Source organism: Xenopus tropicalis, chromosome 2 (assembly GCF_000004195.4).
Source record: "Xenopus tropicalis strain Nigerian chromosome 2, UCB_Xtro_10.0, whole genome shotgun sequence".
Taxonomy (NCBI): domain Eukaryota; kingdom Metazoa; phylum Chordata; class Amphibia; order Anura; family Pipidae; genus Xenopus; species Xenopus tropicalis.
In genome coordinates, this window is record NC_030678.2 from 94,069,386 (window position 1) to 94,093,979 (window position 24,594).

At 38.2% G+C, this 24,594-nt stretch overlaps 1 protein-coding gene across 3 annotated transcripts in view; it reads left to right on the plus strand.

Annotated features, from left to right (window-relative positions):
- The window catches only part of srrm3 (serine/arginine repetitive matrix 3), a 181,444-nt gene that overhangs the window by 76,123 nt on the left and 80,727 nt on the right, over positions 1–24,594 (plus strand). For all 3 annotated transcript variants that reach the window (XM_012957466.2, XM_012957464.2, XM_012957465.2), the window contains exon 3: positions 12,128–12,386. In XM_012957466.2, coding sequence (XP_012812920.1) covers positions 12,163–12,386 — 224 coding nt within the window. In that variant the 5' untranslated portion in view covers positions 12,128–12,162. The remainder of the gene's footprint in view (positions 1–12,127; positions 12,387–24,594) is intronic.

The window sequence follows — 24,594 nt, forward strand, 5'->3', positions numbered from 1 at the left end:
TTGAATTTTACCACCAAAACCTCTAGTTTTTTTTAATTGTCGCACAAAAAAACAGTGTCACAAATCTGAAAGCAACGAAGGATCCTCCAGGGATGGAAAGAGACATTTGCCATTGACGTCTACATGATCTCGACATGTTTTAGCTGGAGAATTGTCAGATTTGGATTTTTAGCCATTATGTCGCATAGTAAATCTTGGAAAAGTTTTTTTTCCTGTGACTTTTAGCACTTAATCTGAATCTGGAAAAAAAATCTGACTGACTGTGTCCCCAGCATTTTAGACACAGTGTCCCCATCAATATACGAAATGGTGGCTTCAGTATTTCATGATACATTGGCCCAAACCTTTTTAGAACATAGTGACCCCAGCATTTTGTGACAGCATGGCGCAAGTGGATCTAGTGATATGTAAAACAGGTACTACAGTAATTCATGACACACTGGTCCTAGCATTTCATGACAGAGTGGCCCCAGCATTTTATAGCACAGTGCCCCCAGCACTTTATGACACTGTCCTATGCTCCCTCCAATATCAAATTGAAGTGCGGCGAGGCACACACACAAGCTTCAGCATGCTAAATAGCCATATCATTCAAAGAAAAAGAACTGAAATATTCTTTATACTGCTAATACACATGACAACATATTTGGTAAAGACTCATCATATGTCATGTTACAATAAAATAATTTAAAGCATCTGTACTCAGAACTAAGTATATTGTCTTCAAGAATTCAGCATGCAACAGGAGAACATTTTGGACAGATTATTCCATTTCATAAAATTCTGCAGTCCTCCATGAAATTGATTGCCATTATGTATTGTTGATATAGTTCTTTCTCATCTGTCTGATATCTTACATTTTGATCCAATCATACAACTGATTAGAGCAGCAAGTTTTGCTGAATCAAAAACAGCACCAAACTTATCAAGACAAATATTGATTGTTTTTTTATCTCCCAAAAGGAGTCACAAAGTGCATAATACATTGTCGGCATATAGGCAACTGCAATTTTATCAACAACAGCAGATACTAGGATGCCTAATCAACTTAAAGGTTAATTGAATAAAGGGAACGCAAATATATATTAAACAGCAGGGGCTAATTTAAATGGTTGTAGTCATAGTAGCTATAGTCATTGTAATAAGGCAGAAAAAAAAGTTTTTGGTTTCAGGTGATTCCATTTATCTTTCTCTTCAATTACTGTATCTGCTGTATGTGCAAAGTTTTGATGTATGTTTTTATATTATACATTTATGGGGGTTACTTAAAAGTCATAAGGTGCGCATCAGATTAAATTACTCACAGGAACATATGGAGAATGAATACTTAACCAACAGATAGCTGATATCATATTAAGTGAACTGTCAAAGAATCTTACCAAAATGGATTATATCAGTAAATATTGCCCTTTTACATATTTTCCATTGAGCCACTATTTAGTGATGGGCTGTGTGCTCCCTCAGAGCACACAGCCCATGACCAGAAATAATGTAGCATTAACTGTAACTGGAAGAAGTATAGGAGTAAAAGGCAGAACTCTGTCCATTAATTGGCTGATGTGACTTAACATGTATGCGTGCCATTGGTTTGTGTGCATTGTGATTCGTATAATCCCAGGGGGGTGGCCTTTAGTACTTGAAATGGCAATTTTCTATTTAGAAGTACCTAATGGCACATACTTGTAAAGTACTGCTAAAGTATATTTTTATGAAAATGGTTTAGACGAAGCACGGTTTAACAAATGAGCTGTTTTATGCAATATAGTGTTATAGAGCCCTACATTGTTTGGTGGTATAGTTTTCCTTTAATTCGAGCTCTGCCCTGTGATGAATTTAATATGTAGGCTCTGTTGTTTAGTGTTTCAGGAGACATTTAACTCACCTGTACTATATAAACCAGTTCTATAAATGAAAGTATTCTAGGGGACTTCTGATACCTATCATTTTTGCTAAGAAATAAAATGTAAATTCTTAAACTTAAAGTCCTTCAAACTGGTTCCAGTGTTAATACTGCTTACCAGTGTTCAAAGTACCTTAAAATGTGTGGGCAAGTCATGCTGCACAAAGTTCCAAAAAAGCTATACCCATCCATGTAAACCACTATCACCCACTGTTCATAGAGTATAAATTGTGTGGAGTAAATTTTTTACCCAATACAGGTATGGGATCCCTTATCCGGAAGCCTGATATCCAGAAAGCTCCGAATTACGGAAAGCCTGTCTCCCATAGACCCCATTTTAATCAAATAATTCTGATTTCCTTTTTCTCTGTAAAAATAAAACAGATCCTTGTATTTGATCCCAACTAAAATATTAATCCTTACTGGATATAAAATAATCATATTGGGTTTAATGAATGTTTTATTGATTTATTAGTAAACTTAAGGTATGAAGATCCAAATTATGGAAAGACCCTTTATCCGTAATACCCTTGGTCCCGAGCATTCTGGATAACAGGTCCTATACCTGTACTACTATTACTACTTTTTGATGACTCTATCACAGATCACACTGTAATCACATGAGCCTTAGCATTTCATGACACATAGTACCTAGCATTGCAGAATGCAGTGGTTCAGCATTTCAAGATTAATTGTCCATAGCATTTGATGACGCAGTGGCTCAGAGGCCTCAGTTTTTCATGACACTGGTCCAGTGTGGTTCAGCATTTCAAGGTACATTGTCCCTGGCATTTGATGACACAGTGGCCTCAGACCCCACCAGATGACACACCTCTTCCCAATGGCAACAATATTCCTATCTTTATTCCTGTGATTAGTCTCATACAACTTTTAAGAGCTATACTGTACATTGTACTTCTACTATTTGTTTATGGAAGCAAGGAGAAGGAAATTAGACATCAAACCCTGCTTGTTTAGGTAGGCATATATTTTACAGGTTTTGTCAAATGTAAAGACTCACAGTCTTCTGCTAAAATAAGACTAGACTTTTAAAAGTGTACAATTTTTGGACTGAACATCCTGATGTGGTCTTATTGGCAAATATGCCTTTATGAAAGAAATTTATACTTTTTCTGGAAAATCTGTAAATACCAGGTGACTTGTATTTACACAAATTGAACTGGTAATCAAGTCGTGGTTACAATTTGAGTTTTTGGAGTCAGGATGGAATATACTTCAGTTTCTAGGAACTTTGAAAACTGCTTCAGGTGCATTTTTTAAGCTTTTGTTTTCCACTCCCTGTAGTCAGTAATGGGGATTTTAACATGATGGCTGTTTCTATTTCAACCACAACTTCTTACACTCTCTCAGTTGAACAATGCATATAGCTGTTGTAAAATGTAAGTAAATGTGTATATATATATATATATATATATATATATATATATATGCAGGTCCTTTTCAAAAAATTAGCATATTGTGATAAAGTTCATTATTTTCTGTAATGTACTGATAAACATTAGACTTTGATATATTTTAGATTGATTACACACAACTGAAGTAGTTCAAGCCTTTTATTGTTTTAATATTGATGATTGTGGCATACAGCTCATGAAAACCCAAAATTCCTATCTCAAAAAATTAGCATATTTCATCCGACCAATAAAAGAAAAGTGTTTTTAATACAAAAAAAGTCAACCTTCAAATAATTATGTTCAGTTATGCACTCAATACTTGGTCGGGAATCCTTTTGCAGAAATGACTGCTTCAATGTGGCGTGGCATGGAGGCAATCAGCCTGTGGCACTGCTGAGGTGTTATGGAGGCCCAGGATGCTTTGATAGCGGCCTTAAGCTCATCCAGAGTGTTGGGTCTTGTGTCTCTCAACTTTCTCTTCACAATATCCCACAGATTCTCTATGGGGTTCAGGTCAGGAGAGTTGGCAGGCCAATTGAGCACAGTAATACCATGGTCAGTAAACCATTTACCAGTGGTTTTGGCACTGTGAGCAGGTGCCAGGTCGTGCTGAAAAATGAAATCTTCATCTCCATAAAGCTTTTAAGCAGATGGAAGCATGAAGTGCTCCAAAATCTCCTGATAGCTAGCTGCATTGACCCTGCCCTTGATAAAACACAGTGGACCAACACCAGCAGCTGACATGGCACCCCAGACCATCACTGACTGTGGGTACTTGACACTGGACTTCAGGCATTTTGGCATTTCCCTCTCCCCAGTCTTCCTCCAGACTCTGGCACCTTGATTTCCGAATGACATACTTTGGACCACTGAGCAACAGTCCAGTGCTGCTTCTCTGTAGCCCAGGTCAGGCGCTTCTGCCGCTGTTTCTGGTTCAAAAGTGGCTTGACCTGGGGAATGCGGCACCTGTAGCCCATTTCCTGCACACGCCTGTACACAGTGGCTCTGGATGTTTCTACTCCAGACTCAGTCCACTGCTTCCGCAGGTCCCCCAAGGTCAGGAATCGGTCCTTCTCCACAATCTTCCTCAGGGCCCGGTCAACTCTTCTCGTTGTGCAGCATTTTCTGCCACACTTTTTCCTTCCCACAGACTTCCCACTGAGGTGCCTTGATACAGCACTCTGGGAACAGCCTATTCGTTCAGAAATTTCTTTCTGTGTCTTACCCTCTTGCTTGAGGGTGTCAATGATGGCCTTCTGGACAGCAGTCAGGTCGGCAGTCTTACCCATGATTGCGGTTTTGAGTAATGAACCAGGCTGGGAGTTTTTAAAAGCCTCAGGAATTTTTTGCAGGTGTTTAGAGTTAATTAGTTGATTCAGATGATTAGGTTAATAGCTCGTTTAGAGAACCTTTTCATGATATGCTAATTTTTTGAGATAGGAATTTTGGGTTTTCATGAGCTGTATGCCACAATCATCAATATTAAAACAAGAAAAGGCTTGAACTACTTCAGTTGTGTGTAATGAATCTAAAATATATGAAAGTCTAATGTTTATCAGTACATTACAGAAAATAATGAACTTTATCACAATATGCTAATTTTTTGAAAAGGACCTGTATATATATATTTATTTTTTTATTTTTTTTTAAATGTCAGTATACTTCTGTAACAGCATTATAGAGAACTCACATATGATTGCACAATGTTTATAAACACTGCAAATTATTATCATGATTCATTGCTGTTGACTTAAGTGTTATTTTTAAAAGTTTTACATCCAAGTAAAGCTTCTGTATTTACTTATAATAATTGTGTGCATAAAGTATTACATTCCATTAATATGTATATTACTTTTAAACAAATTAAATTTGTATTTAATTTTCTTACTTGTTAATGCACTTTTTTAAGGTGGTATATTTTTACTTTTTCTGTGAGGGCCAGCACTTCAGGGAGTATTATGCTTAAGTACCATTTAAAGAATTTTCTTGACTTTTACTATTGATATTTATGTTAACTAAATATTTGGCTAAATTACTTTTTTTACATTTGCATACCTTTTAAAGTAGAGTATAGTTAAGTATTTTTTTTTTATTTTTCAGTCTTCCAGGGAAGAAGTTTTTACCAATGCCATACGTCCTTATTAGAAGGGTTTTGCTTTTCTGTGACATATTAATATTTAATGAGCAAAAATGGATTTTCCTAGTTGTGCTGAAAAAAGCACACAGCAAATAGTATCATAACTGGATAAGTTTATTTATTTTATGGAAATGTTATGGGGTTATACAATATCTAAGGAACTTAAATCAAGCTTTGGTATATAATAGGAAATTGTATTTTTGGATCAGAGTTCCTTTGACAGGCATGTTTAGAGCTTTCAGTAATATAAGAGTTCCAGGGAAGTAGAGAACAGATACGTTTTTCCCTTTGGGAATTTTGCTGTATTGGATCTGACATTGTAGCCCGAGGTTTAGGTCAGTCAGAAACTGTTTCCATGGTAGCCGTAATTGCATTTTTGAACAAGCAGCATTTGGGGACAGTCAGAGCTCTTTCTCCAGCTCCTTTTCTGGAGAGTTGGGAAGTCAAAACAACAAATGATTGCTAAATTCTTGCGATGTTTACTGTTTATCCATCTAATGAGCCTTCTGCTAGTATTTTATTACATATTTAATATATGCCATGGCCTTATTTAGTTCTTTGTATTCAAGCTGGAAAAATTTTAAGAATAATGTTCTCATAAAGGACATTTTTACCTAATAAATTAACCAGTGCACAATACATTCTTTGGTATTCCCTAACTTATAACCACTTGACTATGATTGATTTGAGTCTCTTGTGCTATTCCATAGTTGAAGAAAGAAACTGAATTATCAAGAGAGGCATAGCTCAAGTTTATGCAAAGCAAAGGTCACAGTGTCTGTACTTCTATTTAATTTTTTACCAATTAAGAAAATGCATGAACTAATGGAGAAGGTGTACTCCATGGTTCATGGGTAAAACTGCATTGCACTTTGTGTTTGCCATTTATGATAAGGCTCAGATGAGAGGGTGAGGCAATGAGGGATAGTAAATCATGATGTCACCACAGTGAAGATGCTACAGATTTTTCCTAATTGCAAGCTTTTGATTTTACGCTGCTTTAAAATTTTAGGATTACACTTGATTTTATAAGTTTTTATATGCTAGTATTTTATTTCGCTGTACAGTTTTACAATGCATTAATAGTACAGTACATACAGGGGAATTAGACACTGGCACATATAAACAGACACCAGGCAGAGGAGATCTGGGTTCATTTTAATGAGGATGAGATGGAGTTTGATGGAATTCAGGGAATGGAATTAAATATTTAAGTAGATAAATTGGAAAAAGGCAGGAACATATAAAGACACCAGTAAAGGGATATACTGAGGTGCAGAGGAATAAAAAGCTTTGAAATTCAAAATTTGGTAAGCTATCATTTGCTTAACAGGGAGCCCTGATAAAGATTCTAACTGCAGACTTCAGGTGGTTTGTGAAGGGTTATCTAAAATATGTGGACAGTATCTCCATACAAATTATATTTAACAGTAAAATTAATGGATAATCTTTGCCAGTGAAAGAGTGTACAGGGAAAACAACAGAGGACCAAGTACAGAACCTTAAGGCACTGGCGACAGGAATGATTGGCAGCAGTAGTTGCAGAGGATAAATCCAGGAGGATAAGAATATATAAGTGATCTCAGGCTTAGGCAAACTAAAGATCATAATCAACCTTACATAAGGCTGTCTCACAAGAATGTACAGGTTGAAAATCAGACTAGACTAGTCATTAAAAAGAGAGAAGACAAAATGTTCCGGGAGTTTACAGTCTAGCAGAAAAAGGCAGATAAGGCAGTAGTTAGAGATACAGGAATAGGCTTGACAAAGACCTGTTTAACTGAAGAGGACAAATACTATAACCTAGAATCAAATTCAATGAGTTACACTTACACAACAAGAGATCGTGATTTGTGTATGGAGAATTAGAAGTCTATAGAAGGCAGGTAATTTTGTTGGTGAGGGATGTAGCAAGATAATCAACATTAAAAACAAACATTGTGCATTGGATTTGAGTTTGCATGGAATTTCCTTCACAAATGTTCTGCACATCACATACAAGAGTGTAAGAATCATGTTTGTCATATTAAGAGCATGACTGTTCTGTGGTTGTATGGAGATATAGGAGTCAATTGTAGAATGGAGTTATAGGTCTTGGCAAGTGAATAAGGATCAGAGGAATGGTTAAGGAAGGAGAGACTGGAGTTAGCCTGAGCAAATATGTCAGTAGCATGACCATTCCAAACCAGTACCATTTCCAGTGAATTAGATGAATGATAAAAGTGTTGAACTGAAAATGTGGCCTAAAGAGGTAATGGTTCACTGCTACATGCAGAGATGGTTAGTTTTCCCTTGAAGATTAGCTAAGTGTCCATCCTTATGGATGGTTGTTCCTGTTCCACTGAGGTTCAGTAAAGGTTAAATGCAGAAAGTACAAATGCCAAGACTGAGAGGCAGAGAGAGGTCTGTAAATAACACCCCGCACATACCAAATAAGGGATTGACGGAGTATGTGGTCAAATGAATAAATTAAATACCGCCATGTAAGAATGTTCGGTTTGAGTTGGCAAAAAGATTGATTGTGAACAAAAAGTTAATGGATTTAAGTGGATATGTTACACAGAATGTATCAATAAGGGCACAAGGGAATGAATGATAGGTGGCATTATTAGGGTGTGAAGAAATGTGAAAGGGTTTAAACAAAGGGCAAAAAGCAAGTATTGACAGTGTGCCAAGTTGGTGCCCAAATAGGGTTATATTTGGTATAAGTATGAAAGGTTTTGAACAAAGGACAGGAAGTATTGCAAGCATAAACAATTGGATTTGCAGCAGGAAGGATTTGAAGAGAAATCACAAGTAGTGAGTAAAAGTAGGATCAGATACTGTATAGTCAGATTTGGAAGGTTTAAAGGAAGAAATTTCCTTTGGAAGTATTAAGTAGACAAGCAGAATAAGCAAGAGTAATAAAGACATTATTAGCAGAGCATTAGTGCAGGCAAATACTTATTGCCAGTGCAGTATATATAGGAATTTAACAGCTTGTTTATCTTATAGTATTTAACTGGGTGGATCCTACAAATATATAGTGCTTCTACCTTTTCTGGAAAAAAATTCCAGCCTTCCTACATTTAATCTTTTTTCCCTATAACTTTGTCATCAAACATCATTGACCAGTGAACCCTATATGAATAGGTCTTCATCATTAGCTGCCCCTAGTAGAAGGAAATTGAAGGAACGAAGGGGAAAGGTGTTTTGATTACCACAGTCTGTTAGTCCCTGGCAAGACAGAACAAGTGTAACTGTCCCATGTTCTCTAATGTTTTAGTGAAAAATTTCCCATACCTAGTAATGGTTAACGTAAACAAAGGTTGGGGTCCGGGTGGTATTCATCCCAGCATACTAAACAAGCTTAGCTCTGTGATTGCCAAACCTCTTCACTTCTGGCATGGTGCCAATAATTGGACAGTGAATTGCTTATGTAGTACCCCTGTTCAAAAAGGGGTCCTCTAACTGTAGGCCTGTTAGTCTGACATCAGTGGTAGGGAAGCATTTAGGAGGGGTAATATGGGATAATATACATAAATACATAGACTACTTTAATTGCCTTTTATGAAGAGGTGAGCAGGAACCTCAACTCTTGGATGGCAGCTGATGTCATCTACGTGGACTTTACGAGGGGACATCATTACTCTTTACAAGTACATTAGAGGGGATTATAGACAGATAGGGGGTGTTCATTTTTGCCATAAAAATGCTTAATGCACAAGAGGCCACCCCTTTAGATTAGAGAAATGGAAAGCAGCTTAGGTGGATTTTTACAGTGAGTGCAGTGAGGTTGCGGAATGCCAAGTGGCATTGTGTTCACAGATTCTAGTAATGTATGTATGTATATGTATGTATATATTTATGAAGCGCTACTTATGTATGCAGCACTGTACAGTAGCAATTAATGCCATTAATTAATTAATGCCTTTAAGAGAGGCTTGGATGATTTCTTGAACAAGCATAATATCTAATACTACATTCTACGATTTGTATAGATATTGGTATAAGAGTGTGTGTATATATGTGCACTGGGGTTCTGTTGAGCTTGATGGACTTTGGCCTGAACCAACTTACCACAATATAACAGATTTGTGATTGACTGCAGAAACTACTCACTTTTCAAATGTAGCTTTAGAAACATGGAATGAAAAATTCTGTCTAAATGATCACCCATTTTAGAGTTCCCATGATAGTTTTTCAGTTATATTTAAAGAGAGCAAAAAGAAAATGCCATTGATAACTTGCTGAAATGTGAATATTGTGATCAGCTGTATTTTTAAAATAATAGATAGGGGGCAAAGATGACTGGGACTTCATGCTAAATGCCAAAGTGAGATAAACTCTGGTGTGCTTCTCCTGGAAAGGGCATAAAATGAAATTGGTTTTAGAAGGAAACCATCTTTCATGCAATCAGATTCATGATATACAATAAAAAGTGTGCAATAAAAAAGGCATGTAAGAAACACTTTTACTGCCATGAGGAATGAATGCGACTGAGTGCAATTTTGTTGTCATTCTGCATGAGTAAGGCATGGCTCCAAGAGTCCATGTTGTTTCATTGTGTCCAGACAGCCCACCAAGTACACGAGAGTGCTGTTTAATTTATATTTATAAAAAATAAGAAAATGTCTTCTACCAACTCTTCGTCAGCCAAGTTTTCAGTTTCCACAATGCTTTGCACACTTTTTGTCTTCTCAGGTTTCTTTTTCAGGAGTGTTCCCACTAAACTTGGTGCTGCTCGATTTGTCTTGCATTTTGCTCTAAATTAAGCACAATGTATCTATTGACACAGGGGAACCCTGAAGCTACTGCCATGTCCGAAGGTGATGTTAGCTCCAAGGCTCCCACACTGGCCTCCATAAATCACTGCAGCCCATGTGTGCCTAAAGAATCGTGTCCACACGTCATTTTGACGGCGAGCTGTAGAAGTCATGACCAATTTTAGACCAATTTCATTTGGTTTGTGTCTAAGCGCAAGCACAACTGCATGACTTTAGCCACATAACCTGCAATTGTATTAGGTACAATTCCCTTGGCGAACACAATTGTGGAAAAAAAATGACTACATTGTGAGTAAAAGCCATGCAGATTGCGTTAAAAAATTGCACTATGCCAACATTATTTGCAGGTCATAAATGACTTCTGTTGTGTGTCTTTTTTTTTTTTTACAAGGAATAATGTAATTTTATAATAATTGGATTCCTTGTTATTGTAGCTAACCAAATATCCTCCAGCTGACCTTGCAGCCAGCTGCAGCCTGAGGCTATTTCAGCATAGCTGCCAGATCGTAAAAAGATGGTATTTGTAGTCAGTTTTAAGGGCTCATTTACAAACATAGGTGCTAAATTGCAAAAGTGCAGCTGCGCAAAGCAACCAATCAGCAGTTTTAAACTACTGCCAGTTAGAAAATGAAAGTAAAACTCGGATTGTTTGCCATAGGCAACGTCACTTACATTGGCTTAATTGGTATATTTATAAAGGTGTATAGTTTGTTTATAGCAGACTCTTGCCTAAATAGCGTCATATTGTTTTGTACCACTTTAGACCTGGGAAAACCATTTTTAGAGTATAGGATAGATTTAGGAGGCAAGAACCCTCAGTGAATGCTGTGTAATGAGCCGCAGCTTTTTTTTTTTAAAGCACCTCTTTTTTTACACTTGCCTGCAAATTTGCATAAAATATATTTTTATCAATTACATCATTGCACAGCTTTAAAAATATGCATGGGTTTACACATTGGAATGTTGTATTCATGTGACAATGTTTGGTGCATTTCAGTGGCATATGTACCTTTATAAGTCACAGTTTGAAGATCCATAAAATTAGGATACATTAGGATTGCTACTAGACAAAAAGATTATAAGTAGTTTGCCCACATCCAGAATATATTTACATGCTGCTATTAGTTTATTTACCTCTTTTTCCGTGTTAATTACATATTGGTAATACTGTACCCCCTGTTATAAAATATAAGGATATTAAAAGTCACCGAAGAGTTCCGTGACTATATGGAGGTAGCTTTTATATGCGTGTATGTGCACATATCTTCAGGAAAGCATATACAGTGCAATACAATACATTCACACAATTTCAGTATGATAAATGTGTGTTCATATATTCAAGCATTAACTATATGCCAATTTTCTGTATACTATGCTTGGTTCCCATGCCCTATAATATCATTTTTGTTTATATTCAGCTCTCATTCACAAAGAGAAAAAAATGACATAATTACTTATGTGTGAAAGCATCTAATAGTTTTGTATCAACAGTTCTCCTAAGATATATCCATACTTGTGTTACAGTGTGCATAATTGCTTTTAATGTAGCCCCTGATTCGGCTACAATTAGTTGCTACTATTACTCCATTGGGGTGCGCAGCAATCTTTTCTCGCTGCTTGTTACGCACGACCAGCCCTCCCACCAAATCCCTAATACATGAGAATTGACTTTTCTGCCTGCATTAGAAGCCTTCATAATGGTACTTGTGCTGCTTGGCTGGCAGCGCCCGTCCTTTACTTGCAGAAAAGCAGATTAATACCGCTCTTCCTCCATTAAGCCGTCAGTTTTAATTTAACTGAGAGACTCTGAGCATGGAGAGCATTTCCTTCTCTGATATTTTTTTCTTTTTAAAGGTGCTGTTAAGAGTGGAAAAGAGTTAACTAAATAAATGTATTTCACTTTCCACAGAAAACGTGGAGCAGGGAAATAAAGGAAGACTTGCCATGGCTTTGTGCAACAATGGTACAAGAATGCCTTCTCCACAGGAAGCCGCCAATGGTTTCCCCCAACCCTGTGCTTCTGGTACTTGGCATAACGCTGAAGAGGAATCAAGAACAACGGAGCCCAACCTTGTGAAGAAAGCTCATCGTGAAATCTTGGATCATGAGCGAAAGAGACGCGTGGAGCTCAAGTGCATGGAGCTACAGGAGATGATGGAAGAGCAGGGGTAAGTAAAGATGTATTATACATACAGTTGGGTGGAAAATGTTTATGAAAGGACAAGAAAACTCTTCTATGGAGTTAATCTACTTTCACAGGCATACCTCCAGTGGTGTCATCTGTGCATTTAAGTCCTCTCTATTTAAGCCCTTTTTTGGATCATAAGCAATTGTAGAAAAAGCAGCTGAGTTAACTCATATAAATACCCATAATCCACCGCTCCTTCACAAAGACCAAGACCCGGGAGCATGTGTACTTGTTAGAATCAGAATGCAGCACATGTGCGTGCTTGTGCACAATGTTGTCTATTTTTCTGAGATTCTCTGACGCACTCGGTCAGGGAGCAGTTAAATATTGGTGCACGTGCATAGCATTCTGTTCAGCCATATTGATGATGTCACACGCAGTAAAATGGCACCCATGACCAAAGACAAAAAGGCACACATATCAAGGGCATAGGAGGAGTACTGCTGAGAATTTAGATACAATAATTTAGAGATCAGGTACAGCAGGGGGGTTGCTAGCACATACTACAGACTTGGCATAATGGTTTTCCTTGTCCTTTAAAGCCATAACAAAATGTAGGCATGTTGAAAGTCTTGAACTACATCATCAGCATTTGCCACTGTAACACCAAAAAAAGTATAATACTTCAAAATACAGCAGTATTGGCATCAGTAGACTTGTGTCTATTCCTAATTTTGCCTCACCTAATTAAGAATATCCTGTTTAAACAATAATGCAAAGGGCAATTGAACGCATACACATAAAGATTTTAAAAATGGACATTTTTGTATTTTTCAAAACACATCAATCTTTTTTTCCTTTGCACAATCGCTCTCCAACCTTTTTCAAGAAAAAAAAATGGATGCACTGACAGAATAATGAACATGCAAGCTGCTTGACCTTTCCTGAGCTTCTATAATGCTTATGCTCCTCAAGCTTCCTTTTCAGAATAACTGGTAACTTGATCGTGTCTGCAATTCAAATCCATTAGTCCCCAAAGCTTTTGGTATTATTGATCACCTTTTTTTGTGATTCTGTCATGATTTTTATTATGTACTTTTTATTTCTAAATTACACTGTTAAAAAAATTCACTCTACGAATTTTATTCTTGAACCAACAAATGTATTTTTTATTAGTAATATTGGTTTGTAGGCAGTCTTCTCAGCAGTGCCTGAGTCTGAGTTTTCAGAAGGAGCCAGTGCTACACATTAGAACTGTTTTCAGACAATTGTTTCTCCTACTCCCATGTAACTGGAGGAATCATAAACATATTTAGATTTTTTACTATTGAATGCTATTCTGATCTACCACTTTTAGCAATACAGGTGCCAGGGAGCTGCTATCTTGCTACCTTCTCATTGTTCTGCTGATCGGCTGCTGGGGGGGAAAGGGAGGGGGGTGATATCACTCCAACTTGCAGCTCAGCAGTAAAGTGTGACTGAAGTTTATCAGAGCACAGGTCACATGGCTGTGGCACCCTGGCAAATGAAGAACATGGCTAGCCCTATGTGAAATAGAGCCATTGCAACTAACTATGTGTAACGTCATCACTGGAAAAAATGTTTTTTTAAAATAGATAGTACTAGTAATAGAGGTACAATTCCAGTTTTACCAGTTACCGCCCAAACAATTCAATCACAACAACAGGGATCCAGGCTGTTGGGATGTTGGGACCGCAGCAATGAGCCAATCTGGTCTTTAACAGGAAAATCAAACCTGCCCAACCCACATCTGGCTGAAAATCGGCCAGATAGGTCTGTTGGAGGGTACCATACATGAGCAGTTTAAAATGGCCAAATCAGTTTCAAGGGGCCAATTTGGCAGCTTAAATCTTTCAGTGTATACCTTAAGAGGAAACCCACGCAGACACAGGGGGAACCAGGGCCGCCCCAGGGGCCCTGCAGGTGCCCGCACCCCCCCCCGTAGGGCCCACCACCCGACGTCCTCCCCTGAGCGCGTAAATTTAACGCATCAGGGGAGGAGCGGTCGGGCAGCGGGAGCGCAGGTAAAGGACTGGTCTGGCCCGTCGGGGCCCACCGGGATTTTTCCCGGTGTCCCGGCGGCCCAGTCCGACCCTGGGGGGAACATACATGGAATTATTTATTTTGACACCAAATGCAAGTGGAACAGCATGTAAGGGTGCAAAAGCACACCCCTTAGTGCTGATTTTAAAAGCACTTGCATCCAGAGTCTGGCTGCACTCTGCACCTAACTCCATAAGAAAGGTTGTAAGTTCAGGGCTCTGTTTTGACCTGTGCCCACTGACACTCCCTAACTTGTATGTTTTAAAGGACAGATGATAAGTTTGCATTATTTACCCTATCTGACCCTCACAAATACAGTGGTGCCAAATGCAGGTAGCACTGTATCCATGTGGCAAAATGCAGATGTCTGTGCTCCATCTCAGAACTGCAGCAAAGGTCACACAGTTCTCTCCTCTCTGGTTTGGAGCATAATAACCTGCATCAGTTCTTAAAGTGCATTTCACCCTATATTTAGTAAATAACCCCGCAGACTCCTTGCTGATATTGCCCTAGAAAGGTCACACTGATCCTAGAACCCTAGCCCTGCAAGGTTGTAATGCCAGGCTGCTGGCTTTATCCAAGGAATACGTAAAGGGCAAAATCAGATGCTCTTCTTATTTATGAAAAACCCTCATAATGCATTATATTATTTTACCTGTCTTCGATGTAGTAAAAAATAATCCACTTGAAAGGTTTGAAGGGTTTAACTTGCTGGTCACTTTATTCAACCTTGTCCATTACATGTGTGCAACTTAAAAGAATGGAATCATACTTCACATTTGGAGTATTAGGGTAGTTACAGGCAGAAACAGAATCATGCCATAATTGCATTTTCTAATCTAGCTGAATGAGTTTCTGGTTAAGATTGTAAACATAGATTTCCTTATCCACAGTTTATTTTTATCTCAAAATCAGTTATGCCAGTAATGATTTTTTCTTTCATCACTGCATTAATTTTATCGTTGTATTTATATTCTGGCTCTAAATGCAAGCAAGTAAAATCCATTGTATATAAAAGTAAAACAGTGATTTAAGCGATGGTGTGTACACAGCTATAAATCATGTGATCGTAACTGCTTGAAAGAGTTACGGCGAGGTAGGATAAGCTTTTATGCCAGGCAACAGAAATCTGAAAGGTAATTATATCCCTAGTATTCATGGTCCAATGCATCTTATTCCCTACTAAATAAAAACAAACAAATAAATTAAGACAAACACCGCTAGACCCAGTTGCAATGTGCAGCCTTCATGGTTTCCATTCTTTTCATGCAAGATTTAGATTTATATCTGATGGATTCCATTACAGAAACAGTACAAACTGTAGAGCAAAAGGCAACATTGTGCTCACCAAGAAATATTAATACATTAGAAAGTAGGGGTGCAATGATGTTGCAACCTCATTATTTATAGAGATCGAATAAGAGATCCTATGCACTCTGTTTAGAGTTTTTAGACCCTGCCTCTGAGCTACCTGATTTGACAATTATTGGTTATCAAAAACTTTTTCAGTCAAAAATAGCTGACAAGCACTTTGTGTACAAATTCTCCTTGTGGCCAATTGCTAATAGCTGTGCCTAGGCCGTGCCTGCAGCTCAGCATTTACAAGTTATAATAACATTATAAACCACTTTAGTAGGGGTTTGGCCTGACAGCCTGGATGTGTGTAGTGATAGCTGTGCCCAGAGGAGTGTAGTGATGACTTTGTGAGGGACTTAAACAGGTTATTGAAGCTTCTCCACAGCTGGAACAAGACATTTTAACAATTAATTAGGTTTCTTACTAGACCTCCATTTTTTCTACATTACTGAAATATAATTTCTTGCTTAGGTATTTCAGCAGAATGAAGTAAAGGAAGCATTTAAGATTAGTGTAAATTCATCTAATGCATCTCTCACCTTCATAGGGCCTTTACCATAGGCATAGGTGCCTTGCTAATGTTTCTTGCACCGCTTTTCTGTAGAGCATTGCATTCATTTGTATGCAAAGCCTTTGTAAAGCTTAGTGTAATTTACAGTCAGTAATTTATTCCCTTGAAATTGTAAATCACATCCTTCGTAAGTACCACTTCATTCTATTGATCAGCATCTTGCTAATTATAGATATAGTAAATGTTTCATTTATACAAGTGTTTGCATATAATAACATCACATTGATCATTTGGTTTTCAGGGGAACTTGAGGTTTGGGCAAGTTCAGTAGATTCTTGTGTGTTTTTTCTCTGTTTATTTTTACTTAACTGATTCATACATTCAAGTAACTTACAGTTTTGACTGATTTTTTTCCATTTCCATTATAATAAAACAGTACCTTGTACAGGTATAGGATCTGTCGTTCAGAAACCCATTATCCAGAAATATCTGAATTACGGGAAGGCCATTTCCCAAAGACTCCATTTTAATGAAAAAAAAATCAAATTTTTTAAAATTATTGGGTTTATTTAATGTTTAAAGGGATTCTGTCATGATTTTTATGGTGTAGTTTTGGCAGCTGGAGGGGAAAGGGAGGGGAGTGATATTACTCCAACTTGCAGTGCAGCAGTAACAAAAGACTGAAATTTATCAGAGCACATATCACATGGCTGAGGGCAACTGGAAACTAATAAAATGGCTAGCGCCATGTCATATTTCAAAATTAAATATAAATAAATCTTTTTGCTATTTTTAAAAATAGATAATGTTGGAGAAGCACTATTGACTGATGCATTTTGTAAAAAAAACACATGTTTTCCTGTGACAAAATCCCTTTAAATGATTTCTAGTAAACTTTTAAGTATTGTGATCTAAATTATGGAAAGACCCCTTTAGATCCAGAGTAAAATTTAAAACAGGCCTTGGCATTTCAAATAGGCCTAAATACACTGAATATGAAAGGATTTTTGTCCACAACTCACCAACGGTCAGCTGGGGGGGGGCGAAATCAACCATGTAAAGATGGGCAGGCACTCAATGAGCAGTCCATTTCAGGCAGAAAAGTAAAGTCAATGTATATTTATTAGTACCAACAGCAGAGGCAGCCTTACCGTGTTGTTCTAAGTCATAGGCCCAAATAGTCCCCTGTAGGCCCAATGTATAGTGACTGCCAATACCATCTTACAGCAGCCCCATGGCAAATCATATTATATGCCTTTTCCAGTGTTTAAATGTTAATTGTACATTTAGGATAGTCATACTGGGTTATTTGACTTCCATTGTCCCCAGTTGGGGACACATTATGAAAAGACTTCTGAAAAATCATTGGTGGCAAGCATTCTGGATAATAACTGGCATCTGAATATGTAAATACTGTATATATATATATATGTATGTATGTAGAAGCAACAGCTATTCACATGTTTGCTAGAGGTAGCAGACCTCAGCAGCAGAAGTTTGATCTGGGATTAAGTTTGCTGGTCATATTAAAGAGGGGTAGAAAAAATTAAGACCAATTGTAAAAATGTGTATTATCCTGTAATTGTTTTTTATTTTAACAAGTGATAAAATTTAATTTGATTTAATGCAGTGGCGTAGCGAGGGGGGTGCCGAGGGGGCCATGGCCCCGGGCGGCGTATCAGAAGGGGCGGCGGCGGCTCCTTCTCTCTTACAGGCAACAGGCGCTTTTATAAGGTTGCGCCCGTGCGTATGACGTCACACGTCAGCGACGAGGCGCAACCTTATAGAAGCACCTGTTGCCTGTAAGAGAGAAGGAGCCGCCGCCGATGGTCTGTCGGGGGTATGTACTATGGGGGAAATTGGGGGCACTGTGTGGGGGCTACTGTCTATGGGGAAATTGGGGCACTTTCCATGGGGGGGGCCAGGTCTTTGTGGGGTATTGTGTATGGGGGCACTTCCTATTGGGGGCACTGTGTATGGGGCAATTGGGGCTCTGTGTATGAGGGCACTTTCTATTGGGGGGCAAGATCTTTGGGGGGTATTGTCTATGGGGACACTGTGTATGGGGCAATTGGGGCACTGTGTATGGGGGCACTTCCTATTGGGGGCACTTTGTATGGGGCAATTGGGGGCACTTTCTATTGGGGGAACTGTGTATGGGGCAATTGGGGCACTGTGTATGGGGGCACTTTCTGTGGGGGGGCAAGGTCTTTGGGGGGTACTGTCTATGGGGGAACTGTGTATGGGGAAATTGGGGCACTGTGTATGGGGGCACTTCCTATTGGGGGCACTGTCTAAGGGCAATTGGGGGCACTGTGTGGAGGGGGCTGTCTATGGGGACACTGTGTATGGGGCAATTGGAGGCACTGTCTATGGGGAAATTGGGGCACTTTCTATGGGCAATTGGAGGCAATGTGTGTGGGGGGCACTGTGTATGGGGCAATTGGGGGCACTGTGTATGGGGGTACTGTCTATGGGGCAGTTGTATGGGGGGACCGTGGCCAGAATAGCGTTAGGGGGGCCTGGCCAGCATAGTGTTAGGGGGCACTGTGGTAGGGTGACCCTAATACTTTTTATGTCTGTGTGTCCTGTACTGATGGGAGGGGCCCCGTGATTTCTGATGGCGGCCCTGCCACCATGGGCAGCCACGGACGCACAGCTGAATCCACTTTTGACAATTATGACATGCGCACCGCATTTCAAATTCAATAAAAAAAAAAAAAATTTAATGCTGCTTTTTTTATTTTGTCTATTTTTTTTAAGAATAACTAAATAGAGGGGCGGCAAATTTCCGGTCGGCCCCAGGTGACGAAAGCCCACGCTACGCCACTGATTTAATGGCAGTCACGAGGAAATGAATAAGCGCACATGTAGATTCTAGGGATATATCATAGAGATTTAGGTTGACACCTTCAGCATGCTGCAGGGCTAGGTTTGCAACCCTCTTCATTGAATATGAACAGTGATACCACAGAAGTGATGACAGTAAGGGGCAGAGAAGTGACATTTTGGGGAAAGGTAATGGTGTCAGTAGGCAAAACAGTGATGTAGTGGGCCAGGATTTCAGGTCTGTTGTGGCAGAGTTTTGTCGTGGTCAGGACAGTTTTAAACTAAACAGCTTCTTTAAAAAACAGACAGTTTGGGTCAAATTCAGATAGATGGAATCCCTATCCAGAGCAACATGAGCTATAAAGGATTACATGAATGCTAAGTGATGGGCTTAGAAAACCATTGGGGATAGAAACACAATTTATATTCAGAACATGGCTGTATTATTTTTGGAAATAAGATACTGTACTTGTTTCATGGAATTTTAAAGCAACAGACATTTTTGCCTTAGAGTTTTCTGCATTCTAGCACTTGCATTCCATCTATGCAAAATATATAATTAAAATAGAAATATATTTTGATAATAAAAATGAACTTGAACCCCCAAATGATCCTCATTTCAGAATAGATATTTATATGTAGTGGTATCACACTGTCCGTGCTGGCCATCACTGCTACATAGAGCATTATATATGTATATACATCATTGAAAAATTGCTCCAAAGATCATTTTCAGCTAATTTGTTTTAATTCTCAGGGGTTTATGACACCTTTAAATTAAAAAAGCAAACAATTTTGTATGTCTCTATCTTTACTATTTTTAGCTCTAGCAAATTCATCATATTGATCGAGCCTTTGTAAATGTCACGTACATTAAAAATGAAATGTTCTCTGCTTCCCATCACATACTGTGTGTATTTATCAGACATTTAGGGAAAAGGATGCTGGTTGTCAAATTGTTACAAGGTTGCCAAGCAACATATTTATACATTAAGCAGGAACATTAATTCAATAGTAGATAAAAGTTTTCTAGAATTACATGGGAATCTATTACATTTATTCTGTTATTATATGTCAGTAAGGTTTTTAAAAGACCAACATTTGCATCTAGATAGCAAGATAATCTTGAAATAAGTTGATTCTTAGTAATGTTACCTGATATATAAAGGGAATCAAGTTTCATTAAATGTAACAGATTTACAGAGTAAAATGAATACAGGCATGGGGTCCCTTATCCGGAAACCCATTATCCAGAAAGCTCTGAATTATGGAAAGGCCATCTCCCATAGAGTCCATTATAAGCAAATAATTCTACTTTTTGAAAATGATTTCCTTTTTCTCTGTAATTATAAAACAGAACCTTGTACTTGGTCCTAACTAATATAAAATTAATCCTTATCGGAGGCAAAACAAGCCTATTGCATTTATTCAATATTTAAATGATTTTTAGAAGATTTAAGTTATGGAGATCCAAATTACAGAAAGATCCCTTATCCGGAAAACCCCAGGTCACGAGCATTCTGGATAACAGGTCCCATACCTGTATTAGCTATGCATCAAGGTTTTGGGATTCACCCGAATACATAGAATGCTGGGAGTGCTAGTTCTGTAACATCTAAAGCACTGTCGGTTTCATATGCTACTCAGCGGTCCAGTGCTGTATATTAGAATCACAGGATTACCTGGGTTATTGAAAAAAAACTTGTATAGTAACAAAATGTATCTGCAGCTTTGGTCAGCGCCACAGGGCGAGAATCAGCCGATCCTCTGGCCTCCACTCACTCCTGTATCTGCATGGAAAAGCGATGTCAAATTTTTTGACAAAATAAAGGAAACAATTGTATACTACCAAAAAACACATAAGTAAATCTCGAAAAAAATGAAACATAAAAAAAATTTAAACTTTTCTCAGAAAACCTTAGTAAATGGGCCCTTAAGTGTCCAGTGTCGGGCTGGGGTATCAGAGGTCCACCAGCGCTGCTGCCTGGGGACCCCCCTCCCAGTCACAAGCTCCTGCTCCCCCCCATGTCGCGTACTGCACTCCTCTACGATCGGGTTGGGAATGCCAGCGCACACAGTTCTGGACACGGGGTGTCCCACCGACCCACTCCAACCCTATATGTGTCTGCACTGAAGCTGGTATAGTGCTTCTTGATGCAGACACAGGAAGGAGCAGAGGCCTGCAGATCAGCCTGAGTATAAACTCGAGAATCAGCCCTGTGTGGCAGTGGCCTTACCTGAACACTGGGAATGTCTAAGCCCTTGAGGACAGGAGTAGGACAGACTAGACTTAACAAGGTAGTAGCACATGAACATGCTATATGGATTCAGTACTTTTTTCCTCACTTGACTAATTTTTGCAGCGCCAAATTATTGCGGCTATTTTGCAAAAAAAATTGCGTAATTTTGCCGCAAATCCATGCTTGGAGAAAAATTTCTTTCATCACTGGTCATAACTCATGTTCAAGGTATAAAAATAATGATGCAATGCAAATAAGTAACCCCTGAATTGAATGGGAACCATACAAATCATTTGATGGGCCATATCTGGCCTATAGCCCATCAGTTGTACCTCCAATGCACACAATACATTTACATGCAACATTTCACATAAAAATCACAATGTTCAGAGGAACAAATGCATATATAGAAAAACATTTTATATGTCAGTGCAATTTTTAATAAATGTTACAGGTCATTTAACAAAGATTGCAAATCACCCCTACAGTGTTGTATGACAAGCTTGCCGGCACCCCCTCATGCTGTGTTTGCACCTTTGCACCTCACGACAAATTTTCAGTTGGGAGTGAGGAGCAGGCTATAGCTTTCACCATGTCACAAGTACTTGTGCTTGATTGTGAATGTGCTTTCAGAACTTATCTAATTCTAGGAACTTTGTATTTCTCATTTATTTTTATTATGACATTTATTATACATTACAGAGTTTATGGGCACACAAAATAATCTTCTATAAACTTCATATTATTTAATAACGCTGGCTCATTACATTGCTGTATAAAATACATAGGATATTCTGTATAAGCAAGGCTATGAATGATTTCTAGGTACCTTTGCACACATTATACTTTCAAATAAGCCTATCCTGCTGTGCAGATATGAAAGTCACTACTGGGTACAGTATAATTGGGCAAACTGCTTTGAAACAGCTTTAAGCTGCAGCTATAATTGATATTCTATGGCTAGAGGTCAGAATGGCATGGACAAAAAAAGTAATATTTCATGCTTCTGCCTGGCAAAATACATTTTTACTTTTGATTCTTGCTGAAAATAGTGTATGTGTTACTGCAATCATGACAGTAAGTTGCACATATTTATAAGCTTACCAAAAATATTATTTAGCTACTTTAGTGTGTCCTATTTGAAATATTTTAGGAAGAGGCTAACAGCAGAAAGGTCAGGATGTCATTAGTGATATCTGCAAGGTTTTGCTATTGGTTGCTTTGTGAGTATTTGTTAAACCATGTATTCAGGAATGTGGACCATGTTAGATTGAGAATTTATTCAGATGGCATGTAGACATAGGCATAAAGTTGGCAGTTAGAGCATTTAGTCGTCACTGAGTGGTTTCCTGATGAAACAATATATGGGACAGCTTGGTACCAGATCAGTGGTTTAATGTTGGGCAAAGGGTGTAAAGGCCCACTAAACATTCAGTGTTAACTTTACAATCTGTATTTAGCTAATACAAGAGTAAGAGATAAATACTTAGCATTAATCATTTTTAAATGAGTAAGCTTTATTTTATCCATGTTGCTTTCCCCCAATAATCCTCCTAGCTACTCCCCATAGTGTCAACTTCTTACAAGAAGTGTAGTCTAGTTTGTAAGGGATGTGGCTTTACATAATTTGGGATGAAGCCATGTAAATATAGCCAGCCTTGGCAAAAATAAGCTATGGAGCAACAGGCATGTATACAGAAACAGGCAGGCACTTGAAAAACCACATAGGTCACAAAAACTGTATGTAAAAAGAAAGCACACATTCACATACCTAGATTCAGTGTGCAAAATGCAATTTCAAATGTTTTCCCACAATGCACCATCTTTTTCCAGAATTCCAATGTCATTGCAGACACAAATTAGTGATTCTCTTGACACAATTGTGCTGAGCCTACTGCAGTTGCGTCCAATTTCCCTTATTCTTTCAGGGTAAGTATGATGTGCCTATTGATGCAGGGCGCTGAGGTAACTCTGGAGCTACCTCTTACTTATGATGCGGCGGTAGCTGCAGTGTTCCCCTCCATTAATAGGCGCAGCATTACCTGATTCAGAATGGAAGTGCAACAATATGGAAGTGCAACAACCTATAGAAACATAGAGGAATAACATCATTATAAAAAATTTTAAAGGGACAGTTCATCCCATATGTACAAATTCAGCAGCTAAAAGTACACAATATCCCACATATGAAAAGCATATAGTATATTGGTAGAAATAGTAATTTACTATAAATGTTGACATATGAAAAATGTAGCGTATAGCATGTATATAGAAAAGTGCCATATTATAAAGATATTATAAAAGATGTGTATGAAAGAGTATGAAAAGTATGAAGGAAGTTACCAAGAAAGACAGAGTACATCTAGTCAATGATGGTAACAAGACACATCAGATTCACAGTTCATGCCCATAGGAATTCTAGTATGCAAATGAATAAAAAATAAATATGCAAATTAGGTCTTGCTTTTGAATACTTTTGGATATATCTCCATCTCTACAGATTCTCTCTTTGCCCTGAACTTTGAAGAATGTAAGGTTGGCATGTGTGCATGTTCCTTTTCCCTCATTGTCATTTAGATATTCAAGAAAAAATTCAAAAAATAACATTCTCCCCCCAAACAATAAGCAAATAATCCATGTAGCGGCCACAATAAATAACATGACCATTAAACATATTTTTATTATTGATATATAAATATTTCCACCATGCCATGTATAAATTTGCTTTCTTGATAGTTCCTTGCTTATGGAGATAGTGTTTGCTGTCAAAAAGAAATGAAAAGAATGAAATAGCTTTTAGGCCCAATGGTGCAGGGCACAAGCTTTAACATCCACAGGAAGCCAATTAAAATATGAATGGCATTTCATAGAATTCACTTGTTCACTTACTTGTCCTCCATCCTTGATGTAACTTGGGTGGTGTGTGATTAGTGGTTAAAGGTAGTCAACTAATTCTGGGAGCAGCTCACCCAAAGAGGCAATGTCTGCCACAATAAGTCCCCCTAATTGTGCTCTCTCTGGCTTGTGTACTTTTGGAGATGATGGAAAATGGACACTGATGGATAAACCACTTTCAAAAATCATTCAGTTGTTGTGTAGTTTACACCAACAATAGTGTATTTGTCAACAAGTGTAAAAACAGCTTTTAAAGGAAAAGCAACACTGGATTTCTAATTAAGGCGCCCAGAGGCCGTCCTCATCCCCCGCCCCCCGCTGAGGATTGGCACATGCGCATCCATTTATTTCAC